Below are 18,486 nucleotides of genomic sequence, written 5' to 3'. Positions count from 1 at the left end.
ATTTTCAAAAATTTCCAAAAATTGATGTACTATAGTATCATTTTTCATTTTGGACTAGCAAAGGTCAAAAAGAGTTGACAGGGTTGAGAATATGGAGAAACAAACATTCTCCTATACTACTTTGTGGGAATGCAAAGTGGTACTCTCTATGGTCATCTGGTATGGTAGTATTTATCAAAATTACAAATGCACATATCCTTTGATCCAGCAATTCCACTTCTAGGAATTTATCCTAGGCGATACTGACACATGTACAAAATTATATATAAGGTTATTCACTGAAATACTGTTAATAGTAACAAAACATTGGCAATGACCCAAATGTTGATCAATAAAGGACTGGTTAAATAAATTATGGTGCATCCAAGCAGCAGAATGACTATACATCCTTAAAAAGAACAAGACAATTCTTTGTATGTTGACATGGAATACACTCTAAAATATATTACACGAAAAAAAGAGCAGGCAAAGAGAAGAATATATATTCATGTTTGCTTATATATACATAAAGTATCCCAGATAATACATAAGAAATTGGCAATACTGTTTACCTCTGGGGTGGGAAGCCAAATGGCTGGGGAATAGGGAAGGGATAAAGATGTTTCAGTGTATTATCTTTTATAGCTTTGAATTTTGAGCCACATGAATATATTACCTATGAAAATAGAAAAATTAAACAAAAACTCCTTTGCCTTTTACCTTGACAAACAACAGCTCTAGTAGCAATCTTAATTCTATTTGTAAGACTAGGGGCTCCTGGGTGGCTGAGTCAGTTGAGCGTCCGACTTCAGCTTGGGTCATGGTCTCACAGTCTGTGAGTTCGAGCCCCATGTTGGGCTCTGGGCTAACAGCTTAGAGCCTGGAGCCTGCTTCGGATCCTGTGCCTCCCTCTCTCTCTGCCCCTCCCCTGCTCATGCTCTGTCTCTCTCTGTCTCAGAAGTGAATAAAAACATTAAAAAAAAAAAAAAAAAACTAGACTGACATTACTGAATCAATTTTTCCCCAATCCCTTCTATCCCCCCAAACGTTTTCGATGGCCCTAACAGGAGCACTGCGGGTATTCTAGATATAATTGTCTCCTCCCCACAGCTTTCATTTCTTTCTCTTAACTACTTTCCTCCATGTGAACTAAGTTTTCACATCACTGCTCCGCATATATGATAACTATCTTAGTAACTGCTCATGGTCACATCCTATTGAATTAATCCCAACAGTTAACCAGACTGGATTTGGGCGTTTGGGATGGTCAAACTGAAGCCATTTTTCTTTCTTTAAATTTTAAGAAATTTATTTGTCTCCAACATATGCTTTTCCAGCTTCAAGTATATCTTATATTACTAATAACTTATTATCCTGGGGCAATAAATTAATACACTGCTGTTCTTCGTAGCACACATAGCTATTTATATTGGGTGAAAAAAATGGGAAGAAGTTAAGCAAATACTCAAAATTACAGGTATGGAGAGCGCTTCAGGGGAATCAGTAGAAGTACTAGGTTCCACTTGGAAAACATTTCAAGAGTCATTAGGGCCAAACCTGGTTTGGTCAAGACCTAACAGAACTCCTAATGAAGTGATTTAGAGTCATCAAGAAAGGATTCCAGAACTGCAGCACTAACTGAATACAGGAAAAGAGCATCCCAAAGAGACTATTATTCCCAGAGATACCTGATTAAAATCTGTACTTTAAGCATTTTCTAAAGGAGCTAGATGTATTTATTTATCTTTAAATACTTATTTATGTATTTTGAGAGAGAGAAAGAGAGAAGGAGGGAGAGGGAGAGAGAGAATCCCAAGCAGGTATCGTGCTGTCAGTGCAGAGCCCGATGCGGGGCTCAATCTCATAAACCGTGATATCTTGACCTGAGTCAAAACCGAAAGCCAGACGCTTAATGGAATGAGCCACCCAGGTGCCCCTAAAGGAGCTACATTTACAGTAAAGAGCTGTGGGGAGCATTTTGAGATGAGCCAGCATTCTTTAGGGAAAGCATTCTAGTTTTGTTTTTTTTTTTAATTTTGTTTTCAATGTTTATTTATTTTGAGAGAGAGAGAGACAGACAGACAGACAGAGACAGAGCATGAGTGAGGTAGGGACAGAGAGAGAGGGAGACACAGAATCCGAAACAGGCTCCAGGCTCCGAGCTGTCTGCACAGAGCCTGATGCGGGCTCGAATCCATGAGCCATGAGATCATGATATGAGCCAAAGTCAGACTTTAATCGACTGAGCCACCCAGGCACCCCAAAAGCATTCTAGTTTTAAGTGGATAAGGAGCAGGGAATGAGCATGTTAGCTATTGTATCAGGTACTTATATTTGCTGAGTATTATTTTCCTATTTTAGAGATGAACAAACCACGGCATACAAAAGTTAACAATACTCCAATGTTACAAAGCCAGTTAAGTAGTAGAACAGGATATAAATCCAGTTTTGATTAACTCCACAGCCCAAGTGACTTCTACCTCCCTAAACTGAAACATAAGCTCCCTCTGCATAGCTAATAGTACAAAGCCCCTTCTAAGGCTTTAAGTCAAAGCTCATTAATATCAGAGACTATATAACACAGTTGTCTGACCTAAAAATCTTAAGCTATTTTAATTGATGTACAATATGAATGATACTGAAAACCCCTGGACTAGATCACTTTCTTTAGAGGAGCTCTGCTATCCTCGACATGCTCTCATTTCATCCGTAATATTACCTCAGCAACTACACCCTGGCAAAGTCATTCTGTTTCCTGCCTTAAATCACACGGAAGAGACTGTGTGGTACTCTATGTACACAGCTGTGTTTTAATGTCACAGAAGACTTTTTTTAACCACATGAAGTGAAGTGGCATATGTAAATCTTTTCTATGTAAATCTTTTCTTTCAATTATGTTTGCAGGGCCTAAAATTTACAAAAACTTTTTTTAATATTTATTTTTGAGAGAGAGAGAGAGAGAGAGAACGCACATGCATGGGCAGGGGAGGGTCAGAGAGAGAGGGAGACATAGAATCTGAGTTGTCAGCACAGAGCCTGACGTGGGGCTCAAACTCACGAGCCATGAGATCGTGACCTGAGCTGAAGTCGGAAGCTTAACTGACTGAGCCACCCAGGCACCCCAGGGCCTAAATTTTTTAATGATAAAAATGCCAATACCATGCTTGTAAATTTAATTCATTTTTACCTTTTTCTTGCCTGTTACTGTCCATTCTTTGAGTACTTCACTGGCGCTACCTGTAAAAGAAACCAACTACAGATTTTCTCTCCTACCACATCCATGGTCAACAAGGTAATTAGTGTCCCTGCATTTTGTAATTGCTGGAGAATTTCCAAAGTTCCTAATAGGAAAGGTTAAGGTTCAAGTCTAAGTGCTAATATGATGAGATAATCCTATCATATTTACCTTTTGGAATATCTGTCCATTTAGGCCCCCCCCCCTTCTCCATGTAATTTCCTTTGTAAGTTCTTCTAAGAAGAGAGAAACGCAGCCTGACCATTTGGAAGATTCTTTTATTTATAAAGCTTAGACAGTATACAAAGATAACTGGTTTTAGCCCAAATATGCTATCCTCTCCCCTCTGGAAGATCAAATACCATTTGGCTATGTTGCTTGAGAGAGAGCTATACACTATTCTAGACCCAAATACTAACATTATAAAGAAAACAGATGATGATAAAGAAAAACCTTACAGTATTTGGGTCTGTTTATTCTACACTGACAAATTCAGGACAATAGAAACAGGGAGACCTAATCTGACGTTGATATTTAACGAAGCAACAGCTTCAAGCAAAGTTTTTCTCAAAACAAATTATGTGGAAAGAAGTTTATAAAACACTCCTCAACTCTATAAACTGAAGCCTTGGCTAACCCCACCAATCTTCCATATGTCAGACAAGGAAACTCAAACCCTTACATTTGAATCACTTGCAGGAACCACACTAAATGGCATAGCAGCCTGGAAGAGAATGTGGAGTCCTTGAATTTGACATCCGTTGCTGGGCTGCTGGATCACTGCTTTGTCACTAAGAGGTTCTTAAATTCTTATTCAACCCAATTCCAATCAAGTACCTTATACCACTAGCCATACTATTTGTTCTTAAAACCAACAGAGAACATTTTGAGTAAAATGATGGCATTTTCTCAGCTTGTCTTTTATTCTAAGATATCACATAGCTTATGAATGATACTTCTAGGGCTGAAAGAGGTATCTTTAAGAGATATCTTTAAAAAAAATGGCATGGTACATTATGTTATCCTGGGGTTTGCTATATCATCTATAAAACATCAGATTGCTGAACGAATGTTAATAGAAGTTTGAAGCAACGTTTATTTGAACAAATACAAACTTATTAAAAAACGGAGTTAGGATTACCTTCCATGAACGCTTGTACTGTTTTGTCCACACAATTATCAAAGTGCTGCAAAACCAGGATGATTTCATTGTTGCTCTTATTGGGAACTATTGCACGCACTGCATTTATCTGGAAAAGATGACAGGGTTATTTAATTCTAACATCAGTTCGTCAATTGGCAACTGATGCCTATTATAGAAAATAACAGAAAAAGTGATGTTTCATGTTTAACAGTATGTATCACTCTTTAGTGACAGTGAGAGTACATACAACCATCTCACTGAAAATGATTAACAGATGAACGATAAGAGCACACAGAAAATTAATTTCAAAACTTAGAAAAGCAGAACATTTCTAGAAATAGAAGGTATGTGCCAGATTTTATTTCAAGAAAGGGTGGTTTATTCAGGTATCAGGTATTAATTTAGCATCAACATTTCCTCATCTCAGCATACTGTGGAGAAAGGTAAATAGCCACCAACAGTAACAACTTAGATTTTTCAGTAGCATTTTTCAAAAACTTTTTTTAATAATTTAATAATTCAGAATTTATTTTTTTAATGTCTTTATTTATTTTTGAGACAGAGAAGAAGCGCAAGCGGGGGAGGGGCAGAGAGAGAGACAGACAGACAGACAGATACAGAATCCAAAGTAGGCTCCAGGCTCTGCGCTGTCAGCACAGAGTCCGACACGGGGCTCGAACTCACAAACTGCGAGATCATGACCTGAGCCAAAGTCGACATTTAACCAACTAAGCCACCCAGGCACCCCTCAAAAACATTTTTACTTCATATCATTTAATTATATAATAACACTATAAGGATAATTTATTATAAACTGTTTCAGGCATACAAAACATAATGGACATTCACTACATGATAATCAGCTTAATAAAATAGATGGCAACTGAGGCCCCCATGAAGTCCCTCATAAATCCCATCTCCCTCCTCTTCACAGAGATTTTCTGCCTTGAATTTGGTTTTATTCTGATACATGTTTTCGCACTTTTATGATGTATGTATATATCATAGGTAATATATACTATTGTTTGCCTTACATAAATATTATCATACAATACATGTGTATATGCAATTCGCTTTTTTCATATAACATTGTTTTTTTAGATTTTTGTGTGTGTTGATAAATGCATATTTTATTTATTTGAACCGTTACACAGCATTTCCATTGTATGAATATAGCCAATTTATTCATTCTGTTGATGGGCACTTACATTGTTTCCAATATTTGGCTGTTATGAAAAATGCTGGAATGAATATTCCTATGCTAATTTGCTGCTGATTCTTCAGTGCCTAAAACAATGTTTATCATATTGTAAGCAATTAAAAAAAAGAAAAAAAAATCATATCTTCTTGGAACAATGAGAGAAGGTCTCTATTGTGTAAAACCACTAGAATTCCTGAATATCAGAGCATCTACAAATTCATGACATAATGCCAAAATGTTCTTTAAAACAGATATGCCGGGGTGTCTGGGTGACTCAATCACTTAACCGTCCAACTCTTGGTTTCAGCTCAGGTCACGATCTCATGGTTTGTGAGTCTGAGACCCACACTGGGCTCTGCGTGGACACACGGAGCCTGCTTGGGATTCCCTCCCTCCCTCTTCTCTGTCTCTCTCTCTCCCTCCCTCTTCCTCTCTCTCTCTCAAAATAAACAAATAAACTAAAAAAGAAATAGATATGCCAATTTTGTCAGACTTATTCCTAAGGATTTTTTTTTAAATTCAAGTATAATTAACATACAGTGTTATATTAGTTTCAGGTATAGAACATAATGATTCGATGATTCTATACATTTCTAATGCTTATCAAGATAAGCGTACTCTTGGATTCTGGGAAGATGGCGGCGTAGGAGGACGCTGGGCTCACCTCGCGTCCTGCTGATCACTTAGATTCCACCTACACCTGCCTAAATAACCCAGAAAACCGCCAGAGGATTAGCAGAACGGAGTCACCGGACCCAAGTGCAGACGAGAGGCCCACGGAAGAGGGTAGGAAGGGCGGCGAGGCGGTGCGCGCTCCACGGACTGGCGGGAGGGAGCCGGGGCGGAGGGGCAGCTTGCCGGCCAAGCAGAGCCCCCGAGTCCGGCTTGCAAAAGCGGAGGGGCCTGACGGACTGTGTTCAGACAGCAAGCGCGACTTAGCGTCTGGGAGGTCATAAGTTAACAGCTCTGCTCGGAAAGCGGGAAGGCTGGAGGACAAAGGGAGGGTGAGCTGCGGAGCCCCCGGACGACAGAGCTCAGTTTGGCGGGGAACAAAGGCGCTCGCCAGCGCCATCTCCCCCGCCCATCCCCCCGGCCAAAATCCCAAAGGGAACCGGTTCCGGCCAGGGAAATTGCTCGCTCCGCGCAAACACCCAACTCTGTGCTTCTGCGGAGCCAAACCTCCGGCAGCGGATCTGACTCCCTCCGGCTGCCACAGGGCCCCTCCTGAAGTGGATCACCTAAGGAGAAGCGAGCTAAGCCTGCCCCCCCTGCCGCCGTGCACCTTGCCTACCCACCCCAGCTAATACGCCAGATCCCCAGCACCACAAGCCTGGCAGTGTGCAAGTAGCCCAGACGGGCCACGCCACCCCACAGTGAATCCCGCCCCTAGGAGAGGGGAAGAGAAGGCACACACCAGTCTGACTGTGGCCCCAGCGGTGGGCTGGGGGCAGACATCAGGACTGACTGCGGCCCCGCCCACCAACTCCAGTTATACACCACAGCACAGGGGAAGTGCCCTGCAGGTCCTCACCACACCAGGGACTATCCAAAATGACCAAGCGGAAGAATTCCCCTCAGAAGAATCTCCAGGAAATAACAACAGCTAATGAGCTGATCAAAAAGGATTTAAATAATATAACAGAAAGTGAATTTAGAATAATAGTCATAAAATTAATCGCTGGGCTGGAAAACAGTATACAGGACAGCAGAGAATCTCTTGCTACAGAGATCAAGGGACTAAGGAACAGTCACGAGGAGCTGAAAAACGCTTTAAAGGAAATGCAAAACAAAATGCAAACCACCACAGCTCGGATGGAAGAGGAAGAGGAGAGAATAGGTGAACTAGAAGATAAAGTTATGGAAAAAGAGGAAGCTGAGAAAAAGAGAGATAAAAAAATCCAGGAGTATGAGGGGAAAATTAGAGAACTAAGTGATACACTAAAAAGAAATAATATACGCATAATTGGTATCCCAGAGGAGGAAGAGAGAGGGAAAGGTGCTGAAGGGGTACTTGAAGAAATCATAGCTGAGAACTTCCCTGAACTGGGGAAGGAAAAAGGCATTGAAATCCAAGAGGCACAGAGAACTCCCTTCAGACGTAACTTGAATCGATCTTCTGCACGACATATCATAGTGAAACTGGCAAAATACAAGGATAAAGAGAAAATTCTGAAAGCAGCAAGGGGTAAACGTGCCCTCACATATAAAGGGAGACCTATAAGACTCGTGACTGATCTCTCTTTTGAAACTTGGCAGGCCAGAAAGAATTGGCACGAGATTTTCAGTGTGCTAGACAGAAAAAATATGCAGCCGAGAATCCTTTATCCAGCAAATCTGTCATTTAGAATAGAAGGAGAGATAAAGGTCTTCCCAAACAAACAAAAACTGAAGGAATTTGTCACCACTAAACCAGCCCTACAAGAGATCCTAAGGGGGACCCTGTGAGACAAAGTACCAGAGACATCACTACAAGCATAAAACATACAGACATCACAATGACTCTAAACCCGTATCTTTCTATAATAACACTGAATGTAAATGGATTAAATGCGCCAACCAAAAGACATAGGGTATCAGAATGGATAAAAAAACAAGACCCATCTATTTGCTGTCTACAAGAGACTCATTTTAGACCTGAGGACACCTTTAGATTCAGAGTGAGGGGATGGAGAACTATTTATCATGCTACTGGAAGCCAAAAGAAAGCTGGAGTAGCCATACTTATATCAGACAAACTAGACTTTAAATTAAAGGCTGTAACAAGAGATGAAGAAGGACATTATATAATAGTTACAGGGTCTATCCATCAGGAAGAGCTAACAATTATAAATGTCTATGCGCCGAATACCGGAGCCCCCAAATATATAAAACAATTACTCATAAACAGAAGCAACCTTATTGATAAGAATGTGGTAATTGCAGGGGACTTTAACACCCCACTTACAGAAAAGGATAGATCATCTAGACACACGGTCAGTAAAGAAACAAGGGCCCTGAATGAGACATTGGATCAGATGGACTTGACAGATATATTTAGAACTCTGCATCCCAAAGCAACAGAATATACTTTCTTCTCGAGTGCACATGGAACATTCTCCAAGATAGATCATATACTGGGTCACAAAACAGCCCTTCATAAGTTTACAAGAATTGAAATTATACCATGCATACTTTCAGACCACAATGCTGTGAAGCTTGAAATCAACCACAGGAAAAAGTCTGGAAAGCCTCCAAAAGCATGGAGGTTAAAGAACACCCTACTAATGAATGAGTGGGTCAACCAGGCAATTAGAGAAGAAATCAAAAAATATATGGAAACAAACGAAAATGAAAATACAACAATCCAAACGCTTTGGGATGCAGCGAAGGCAGTCCTGAGAGGGAAATACATTGCAATCCAGGCCTATCTCAAGAAACAAGAAAACTCCCAAATACAAAATCTAACAGCACACCTAAAGGAACTAGAAGCAGAACAGCAAAGGCAGCCTAAACCCAGCAGAAGAAGAGAAATAATAAAGATCAGAGCAGAAATAAACAATATAGAATCTAAAAAAACTGTAGAGCAGATCAACGAAACCAAGAGTTGGTTTTTTGAAAAAATTAACAAAATTGACAAACCTCTAGCCAGGCTTCTCAAAAAGAAAAGGGAGATGACCCAAATAGATAAAATCATGAATGAAAATGGAATGATTACAACCAATCCCTCAGAGATACAAACAATTATCAGGGAATACTATGAAAAATTATATGCCAACAAATTGGACAACCTGGAAGAAATGGACACATTCCTGAACACCCACACTCTTCCAAAACTCAATCAGGAGGAAATAGAAAGCTTGAACAGACCCATAACCAGCGAAGAAATTGAATCGGTTATCAAAAATCTCCCAACAAATAAGAGTCCAGGACCAGATGGCTTCCCAGGGGAGTTCTACCAGACGTTTAAAGCAGAGATAATACCTATCCTTCTCAAGCTATTCCAAGAAATAGAAAGGGAAGGAAAACTTCCAGACTCATTCTATGAAGCCAGTATTACTTTGATTCCTAAACCAGACAGAGACCCAGTAAAAAAAGAGAACTACAGGCCAATATCCCTGATGAATATGGATGCAAAAATTCTCAATAAGATACTAGCAAATCGAATTCAACAGCATATAAAAAGAATTATTCACCATGATCAAGTGGGATTCATTCCTGGGATGCAGGGCTGGTTCAACATTCGCAAATCAATCAACGTGATACATCACATTAACAAAAAAAAAGAGAAGAACCATATGATCCTGTCAATCGATGCAGGAAAGGCCTTTGACAAAATCCAGCACCCTTTCTTAATAAAAACCCTTGAGAAAGTCGGGATAGAAGGAACATACTTAAAGATCATAAAAGCCATTTATGAAAAGCCCACAGCTAACATCATCCTCAACGGGGAAAAACTGAGAGCTTTCTCCCTGAGATCAGGAACACGACAGGGATGCCCACTCTCACCGCTGTTGTTTAACATAGTGCTGGAAGTTCTAGCATCAGCAATCAGACAACAAAAGGAAATCAAAGGCATCAAAATTGGCAAAGATGAAGTCAAGCTTTCGCTTTTTGCAGACGACATGATATTATACATGGAAAATCCGATAGACTCCACCAAAAGTCTGCTAGAACTGATACATGAATTCAGCAAAGTTGCAGGATACAAAATCAATGTCCAGAAATCAGTTGCATTCTTATACACTAACAATGAAGCAACAGAAAGACAAATAAAGAAACTGATCCCATTCACAATTGCACCAAGAAGCATAAAATACCTAGGAATAAATCTAACCAAAGATGTAAAGGATCTGTATGCTGAAAACTATAGAAAGCTTATGAAGGAAATTGAAGAAGATTTAAAGAAATGGAAAGACATTCCCTGCTCATGGATTGGAAAAATAAATATTGTCAAAATGTCAATACTACCCAAAGCTATCTACACATTCAATGCAATCCCAATCAAAATTGCACCAGCATTCTTCTCGAAATTAGAACAAGCAATCCTAAAATTCATATGGAACCACAAAAGGCCCCGAATAGCCAAAGGAATTTTGAAGAAGAAGACCAAAGCAGGAGGCATCACAATCCCAGACTTTAGCCTCTACTACAAAGCTGTCATCATCAAGATAGCATGGTATTGGCACAAAAACAGACACACAGACCAATGGAATAGAATAGAAACCCCAGAACTAGACCCACAAACGTATGGCCAACTCATCTTTGACAAAGCAGGAAAGAACATCCAATGGAAAAAAGACAGCCTCTTTAACAAATGGTGCTGGGAGAACTGGACAGCAACATGCAGAAGGTTGAAACTAGACCACTTTCTCACACCATTTACAAAAATAAACTCAAAATGGATAAAGGACCTAAATGTGAGACAGGAAACCATCAGAACCTTAGAGGAGAAAGCAGGAAAAGACCTCTCTGACCTCAGCCGTAGCAATCTCTTACTCGACACATCCCCAAAGGCAAGGGAATTAAAAGCAAAAGTGAATTACTGGGACCTTATGAAGATAAAAAGCTTCTGCACAGCAAAGGAAACAACCAACAAAACTAAAAGGCAACCAACGGAATGGGAAAAGATATTTGCAAATGACATATCGGACAAAGGGCTAGTATCTAAAATCTATAAAGAGCTCACCAAACTCCACACCCGAAAAACAAATAACCCAGTGAAGAAACGGGCAGAAAACATGAATAGACACTTCTCTAAAGAAGACATCCAGATGGCCAACAGGCACATGAAAAGATGTTCAGCGTCGCTCCTTATCAGGGAAATACAAATCAAAACCACACTCAGGTATCACCTCACGCCAGTCAGAGTGGCCAAAATGAACAAATCAGGAGACTATAGATGCTGGAGAGGATGTGGAGAAACGGGAACCCTCTTGCACTGTTGGTGGGAATGCAAATTGGTGCAGCCGCTCTGGAAAGCAGTGTGGAGGTTCCTCAGAAAATTAAAAATAGACCTACCCTATGACCCAGCAATAGCACTGCTAGGAATTTATCCAAGGGATACAGGAGTACTGATGCATAGGGGCACTTGTACCCCAATGTTCATAGCAGCACTCTCAACAATAGCCAAAGTATGGAAAGAGCCTAAATGTCCATCAACTGATGAATGGATAAAGAAATTGTGGTATATATACACAATGGAGTACTATGTGGCAATGAGAAAAAATGAAATATGGCCCTTTGTAGCAACGTGGATGGATCTGGAGAGTGTAATGCTAAGTGAAATAAGCCATACAGAGAAAGACAGATACCATATGGTTTCACTCTTATGTGGATCCTGAGAAACTTAACAGGAACCCATGGGGGAGGGGAAGGAAAAAAAAAAAAAAAAAAGAGGTTAGAGTGGGAGAGAGCCAAAGCATAAGAGACTGTTAAAAACTGAGAACAAACTGAGGGTTGATGGGGGGTGGGAGGGAGGGGAGGGTGGGTGATGGGTATTGAGGAGGGCACCTTTTGGGATGAGCACTGGGTGTTGTATGGAAACCAATTTGTCAATAAATTTCATAAAAAAAAAAAAAAAAAAAAAAGATAAGCGTACTCTTAATCCCCTTTATCTATTTCATCCATTCTCCTCCCACCCACCTCCACTCTGGGAGATTGGAGATAAAAAATACACCATTTACAACTGCTATTCTGTTTTCCTTTTGGTATATCAATTTAATACCCAGCAATTAAATGAATTAAAAGAATTTGATGAATTATTATAATTTCTAACTTTCTTAGCTTGTGTATGTAGATAGAAAATAATAGTATGGTCTACAAATAACAACCATTTTTTTCTTTCTTTCCAATCCTTCTAATTTTCATTTCTTGTCTCACTGCAAAATGTGAAATTGGCTATTTCTCCAAGAAGACCTGGCTCTTTTTGGTAGGCAGCAGTAGTTAGAAACCAGTATCTAAGAGCTAGGTATGTTTATTGTTACTGGGGAGTCATTATTTCTAGATTTTTTTCAGTGGATAGAGTTAGGAGATTTCATTTTTTACAACTTGAATTCAAAATAATACTTTCAATTCAAACATAACATTAAAAGGCTTTTTCTTATATAATTTTAAACATATCTCTCTTCTCTGTATGCTATTTCAGGTCCTAAAAACATTAAATTATTTACTAATTTGCTTTATTCTATAATATTGAAAAATAATATTAATAAACTACAATATAATGTTAATAATGATAAAACACACAATTTAAGATTTATTTTCAATCCTTTTGTATATTTTTAAAAGTCTGTTTATTTTTGAGAGAGAGCACAAGCAGGGGAGGGGCAGAGAAAGGAGACAGAATTCCAAGCAGGCTCTGTGCACGTGTTGTCAGTGCACAGCCCAACCCCAAGCTCAAACTAGTGAACTGTGATATCGTGACCTAAGCCAAAATCGAGTCAGATGCTTAACTCACTGAGCCACGCAGACGTCCCTCTTTGTTTTTTGAAATATCCCTCTTAAACATGCATAGTAAGAATATTGTGTTCAGAAGTCAGTGGGAAGATTTGTTCTAGTTCACCCTTTCCCTAAAGGTGAAATATTTTTAGGATCTCAATTTCATGTAAGATCTTAGCTCCAATTCCTAACCTAGGACAAGCCTTGGGGACCTGAGTGGTAAAACCCATTTGTTACTGACACTGGCAAAATGTTTCACAGTTACCTAGCTCAGGCTTAACACGCTGGTTTTTAATGCCCTCTATATTTTTGGCCCCCAGGGATTTCCTTAACTTTTTTGTGTTGGGCTATGCATTTTTTAAATTTGTATTTGTTTATGTATGTATGTATGTATGTATTTATTTATGTTTTAATTTATTTTTGAAAGACAGAGCATGAGCAGAGTAGGGGCAGAGAGAGAGGGAGACATAGAATCTGAAGCAGGCTCCAGGCTCTGAGCTGTCAGCACAGAACCCAATGTGGGGCTCAAAACCATGAACCGCAAGATCATGACCTGAGCTGAAGTTGGATGCTTAACCAACTAAGCCACCCAGGTGCCCCCATGCTATGCATTTTTAAATCATGTATGTTACTTTTCATTCTGTATTTGTAGGTATTTTATAACAGGAATGTTTTCAGGTTCTTCAGTCAACCATATTGCTTGAAAAGGAAGTACTTTTATATATGAAGAGAAGTAAAGTATCTTGTCTAAGTAATAAGCAGAGTCTGTATTACAACCTAAGTCTTTTTAGTACACTTGCTTTCATATCATTCTACCCTTTTTTTTTTTGTTTGTTTCAGGCTTACTGAACAATGATAAGGTTTAAAACCATAGAAATGGGAAGGTATATAAAGTGTAATCCAAAGAGGGCTAATTTGTAATACACATTTTTTTTAATTTTTTTTTCAACGTTTATTTATTTTTGGGACAGAGAGAGACAGAGCATGAACGGGGGAGGGGCAGAGAGAGAGGGAGACACAGAATCGGAAACAGGCTCCAGGCTCTGAGCCATCAGCCCAGAGCCTGACACGGGGCTCGAACTCACGGACCGCGAGATCATGACCTGGCTGAAGTCGGACGCTTAACCGACTGCACCACCCAGGCGCCCCTGTAATGTACATTTTTGAGATGAGCAAAATACTTAGTACTGATCACTATAAAATGAACTGTAGGCAAAACTTAGATACAATGATAAGGTAAGATTCTGATAACCTAAAATATGAAAGTGTTTATATTATTCAACCAATACAGTATATCTATGACTCTATAATCAACAATATACTTTTCTTAATAAGACAGAGAAAGCAATAAAGCTTTTATCTTATGTTTTTCTCAATAAAACTCATTAAGGGCTATATTACTAAAAACACTTGGTTTTCTTCCATAGGAATATTACTTGGAAGAGCTATTTATCTTCTTGCACTAAACTCTCCTGGAGTTAAGAATCCTCTCCAAATCAGGGGCACCTGGGTGGCTCAGTTGGTTAAGTTTCTGACTTTGGCCCAGGTCATGATCTCAACAGTTCGTGAGCTTGAGCCCTGTGTACTGACAGCATGGAGATCTGAAGCCTGCTTCGGATTCTGTGTCTTCCTCCCTCTCTGCCCTTCTCCTGCTCATTCTCTCTCTCTCTCTCTCTCTCTCTCTCTCTCTCTCTCTCTCTCACACACACACACACACACACACACACACACAAACATTAAAAAAAAATTAAAAAAAAAATCCTCTCCAAATGAAAGATTCTATTCAAGTTGTTCCTTGAAGAATGTTGCCAAATAAGATACACACTTAGCCATAAGTATTATTTGTTATAATATTAACTAATATTTGTGATATTAGTTATGCAAAGAAAATCATATTTCACTTTCTAAATGAGTTTGTGTAGCCACTGATTGTATTAGTACCTAAATTTTACTGTGACATTCAAGCTTACTATCCACAGTAAGTAGTCATACCTTCTCCTTCATGTTCTCAAAAGCTCCTCCTTGGGCCAGTACAGTATTGGACTGCAAATCAAAAATGAATCCTGATGTATCTGAAAGAATAAGAAGGAAAAAATATATTCAACATGATCCAAAACTAATATGTGATCCATCCCCAAACCATACCAGCTGATTTCCTCCCATAAACAATTAACAACGACTTAGTTTTGTTATTTTGCAAATTCTATTATATATATATATATTATATATATAAATATATAATATATATATTATATATAAATATATAATATATATATAACTTCATTTGGGTTAAAATTATAAAATCTGATTTAACTGAAACTGCCAAGAGCTTGAGAAAAACACTAAATACATCAACTATATTAGACTGTCCAGTAATCCTTGATATCTTTAACTATCCTATCTTAATTTAAAAGGCCCTTTTAAAATGTGGCAAGTAAATAGTTCCCCACGGTAAAATTTGACACTAATGAATCTGAAACTGTGAGTGAGCCTGAGAGCTTCTGTACCACTATTAATAACAATACATGAAACTAATTTCCATCTTCTAGACTGCACTACACATATCATGTTCTTAGACTACAAATCCCTGAATACATTCATGTTTGTATCCCCAACACAGTGCTTGATGAAGCAACGTACCTGAGTTTACACTACCAGCACAATACGGGAAAATTCAGCGCAAATTGATTACAGAAAAGAGTTTGGCTTCCCTGTGCTTATAAAGAAAAGGTGATCTGCAAATTTAGTCAGTTTCTTTACCAGTGACTACGTAATCAATGAATTACCTCAGCCTTAACACTTGACAACCTGGTTTTAATCTAATGAGATGCAATGGCAGGAAATGGTTAGAATGCTTCCCAAATTCTGATGTGGATACTTATCTGGGGAAACTTAGGTTCAAATGCAGGTTCTAGGGCGCCTGGGTGGCTCAGCTGGTTAAGCATCCGACTCTTGATTTCGACTCAAGTCACAATCTCATGGTTTGCAAGCCCCACACTGGCTCTGCGATGACAGCACGGAGTCTGCTTGACATTCTCTTTCTCCCTGTTTCTCTGCCCCTCCCCCACTCGAGTGTGTGTGCTCTCTCTCAAAGTAAATAAATTTTTAAAAATGCAGGTTCTGATTCACTAGTTTGGCTTGTCACCTGAGATTTATACTCTAAGGTAGTATCAACATTGCTGATCCATGCACCATACTTGGGAGTAGCTTGGGAGTTAGAATTTCAACAAAGCAAGTAAAAGGAGAAATTTTGAGAAAAGAGGCTGCTATGGTCTAAATGTTTGTATGCATCTCTCCTGCTGCTACTCACCGCACCCCCCGCCCCACCAACACATAGCACTAAATTCATACGTTGAATTCCTAAAGTGTTAGTGTTATATAATGGTGTTATGGTGTTAGCAGGTGGGGCCTTTGAGAGGTGAATAGGTCACGAGAGTGGACTCTCATGATGGGATTAGTGCTCTTGTAGAAGAGACCCCACAGAGCTTTCCAGCCCCTGCCACCATAGGAGGACACAATGAGAAGTAGTCTATGACCCAGAAGAGGGCCCTCACTCAACCATGTTGGCACTCTAATCTCACACTTCCAGCTTCCCAAACCGTAAGAAGTAAATTTCTGTTGTTTATAAGCTACCCAGTCTATCACAGCAGCCCAAACAGAATTAAGATGGAGTATAAAAAATACAGTAATATTTTAGTACACTTTCCAAATTCTTTTGCTATGATTATAGATGTGTTTTAATTAAAGCCTCTTTTCAGGGATAAAAGGTAAAGCATATAGTCAATGGTACTGTAATAGCATTGCATGGTGACAGATGGCAGCCACACTTGTGGTGAGCACAGCATCATATATAGACTTGTCAAATCGCTATGCTGTACACCTGAAACTAATGTAACAAACACTGTGTGTCAGATATACTTCAAATAAAAAATGAATAAACTCTTTTACAGCTTAATCCTGGTTTTCAAATACTTCCTAATTCCTATGGAAGACTGGTAATTCATAAGGTAGAACGATAACAGCATTTTGGTACCAGAAGTGGAAAAGAGGATATGAATAGAGTCAATGTCATTCCAAGAAAAACTATGCTTGCCAATTACCAATAAAACCATGAATTAATTTAGATTTAACTTCTGTGATACTGGCAGTTTTGAGACTGTTACTTAAGTTAAAAATTAGGTTGCACTTACCACAAACTCAGTGTTTAAGCCTGAGTTTTCTAGATGACTACATAATATGGTTAATTCTCAATTATCTTTATTAACTGAAAAGAAACACAGTATATAAAGATGAAAATCCTATGCGGTCAAAATACTATCCCAGCAACTTACTCAACTGCTATAGGTTAGTCAAATGATTTAACTTGGAGGTTATAAATACTCTCCTCCAAAGACATATTAATAAGCAATGAGATGATACAAAGGACATCGATAATCTTATTAAAGAATCACACCATCAACTTCTTTTAAGAAAATGAGGGTAGAGTGAATGAAAAACAGCATTTTGGGGCCTATATTTAAATGAACTATTAGTATTACTAGCTTCTTATATACATCATCTAACACTTTATTTTTTCCTTTTTTTTTTAACGATTACTTATTTATTCTGAGAAAGAGAATGTGCTCTCGGGTGTGAGGGAGGGGCAGAGAGAGAGAGAGAGAGAGAGGGAGAGAAAATCCCAAGAAGTCTCCATGCTCAGAATGAAGCCCAATGCAGGCTTGATCAAGATCAGGATCTGAGTTGATATCAAGAGTCAGACACTTAACCAAACTGACTGGGCCAACCAGGAAAAAATAGGGATTTTTTTCCTTTAACAACACATTAGATGAGACAAAGTACAAGGCAAATAAAGATTATTTCTGTAAACACCTTCAGCTATTGCCCCTCCCCACCAATTAGCATAAGTATTATTAGGGTTTGTCTGGCATACATACCAGTTAGGATAATGATTAAAAATACATAAAGCAGCCAGGATCCCAAGAAGAAACAAATGGCACACTCAAATTGGGGAATCTGAGGAGAGTTTAATAAAGGGACTGCTTTCAAAGGTGCCAGTAAGGAGTGGGGAAACCAAAAGATACAGTGCAGTACCCTTGGCTAATAACAATAATCTACACTGTTACTCTGAGGTTTTAAAGAGGTGTAAGGAGGGGCGTCCGGGTGGCTCAGTTGGTTGAGCGACCGACTTCGGCTCAGGTCATGATCTCGAGGTCTGTGAGTTCAAGCCCCGCATCAGGCTCTGTGCTGACAGCTCAGAGCCTGGAGCCTGCTTCTGATTCTGTGTCTCCCTCTCTCTATGCCCCTCTCCCACTCATGCTCTCTCTCTGTCTCAGAAATAAACATTAAAAAATAAATAAATAAAGAGGTGTAAGGAGAAAGCAATTACTGGAAGCCAGAGACACAAGGCTCTTTCATCTTTGTTTCATCTGATATGGAGAGGGCCAGAGGACTATAGCCAAGATCTTTGGTCAAAAGACAAGGTAAGCCCATAGTAACCCCCTCAGGAAAAGA

General features: G+C 39.1%; 1 protein-coding gene across 1 annotated transcript in view; it reads right to left on the bottom strand.

Annotated features, from left to right (window-relative positions):
- Positions 1-15,066, bottom strand: part of SPATS2 (spermatogenesis associated serine rich 2) — a gene marked incomplete at its 5' end in the record, with an annotated part of 49,687 nt that extends 34,621 nt beyond the window's left edge. The window contains 3 exon segments of the mRNA XM_030322256.1: positions 3,167-3,216; positions 4,356-4,464; positions 14,968-15,066. Coding sequence (XP_030178116.1) covers positions 3,167-3,216; positions 4,356-4,464; positions 14,968-15,066 — 258 coding nt within the window.
- Between the last annotated feature and the right edge of the window lie 3,420 nt (positions 15,067-18,486).

This window comes from Lynx canadensis, chromosome B4, assembly GCF_007474595.2.
Source record: "Lynx canadensis isolate LIC74 chromosome B4, mLynCan4.pri.v2, whole genome shotgun sequence".
Taxonomy (NCBI): domain Eukaryota; kingdom Metazoa; phylum Chordata; class Mammalia; order Carnivora; family Felidae; genus Lynx; species Lynx canadensis.
The sequence above is the reverse complement of the archived record's forward strand: the minus strand, read 5'-3'. Positions and strand labels throughout refer to the sequence as shown.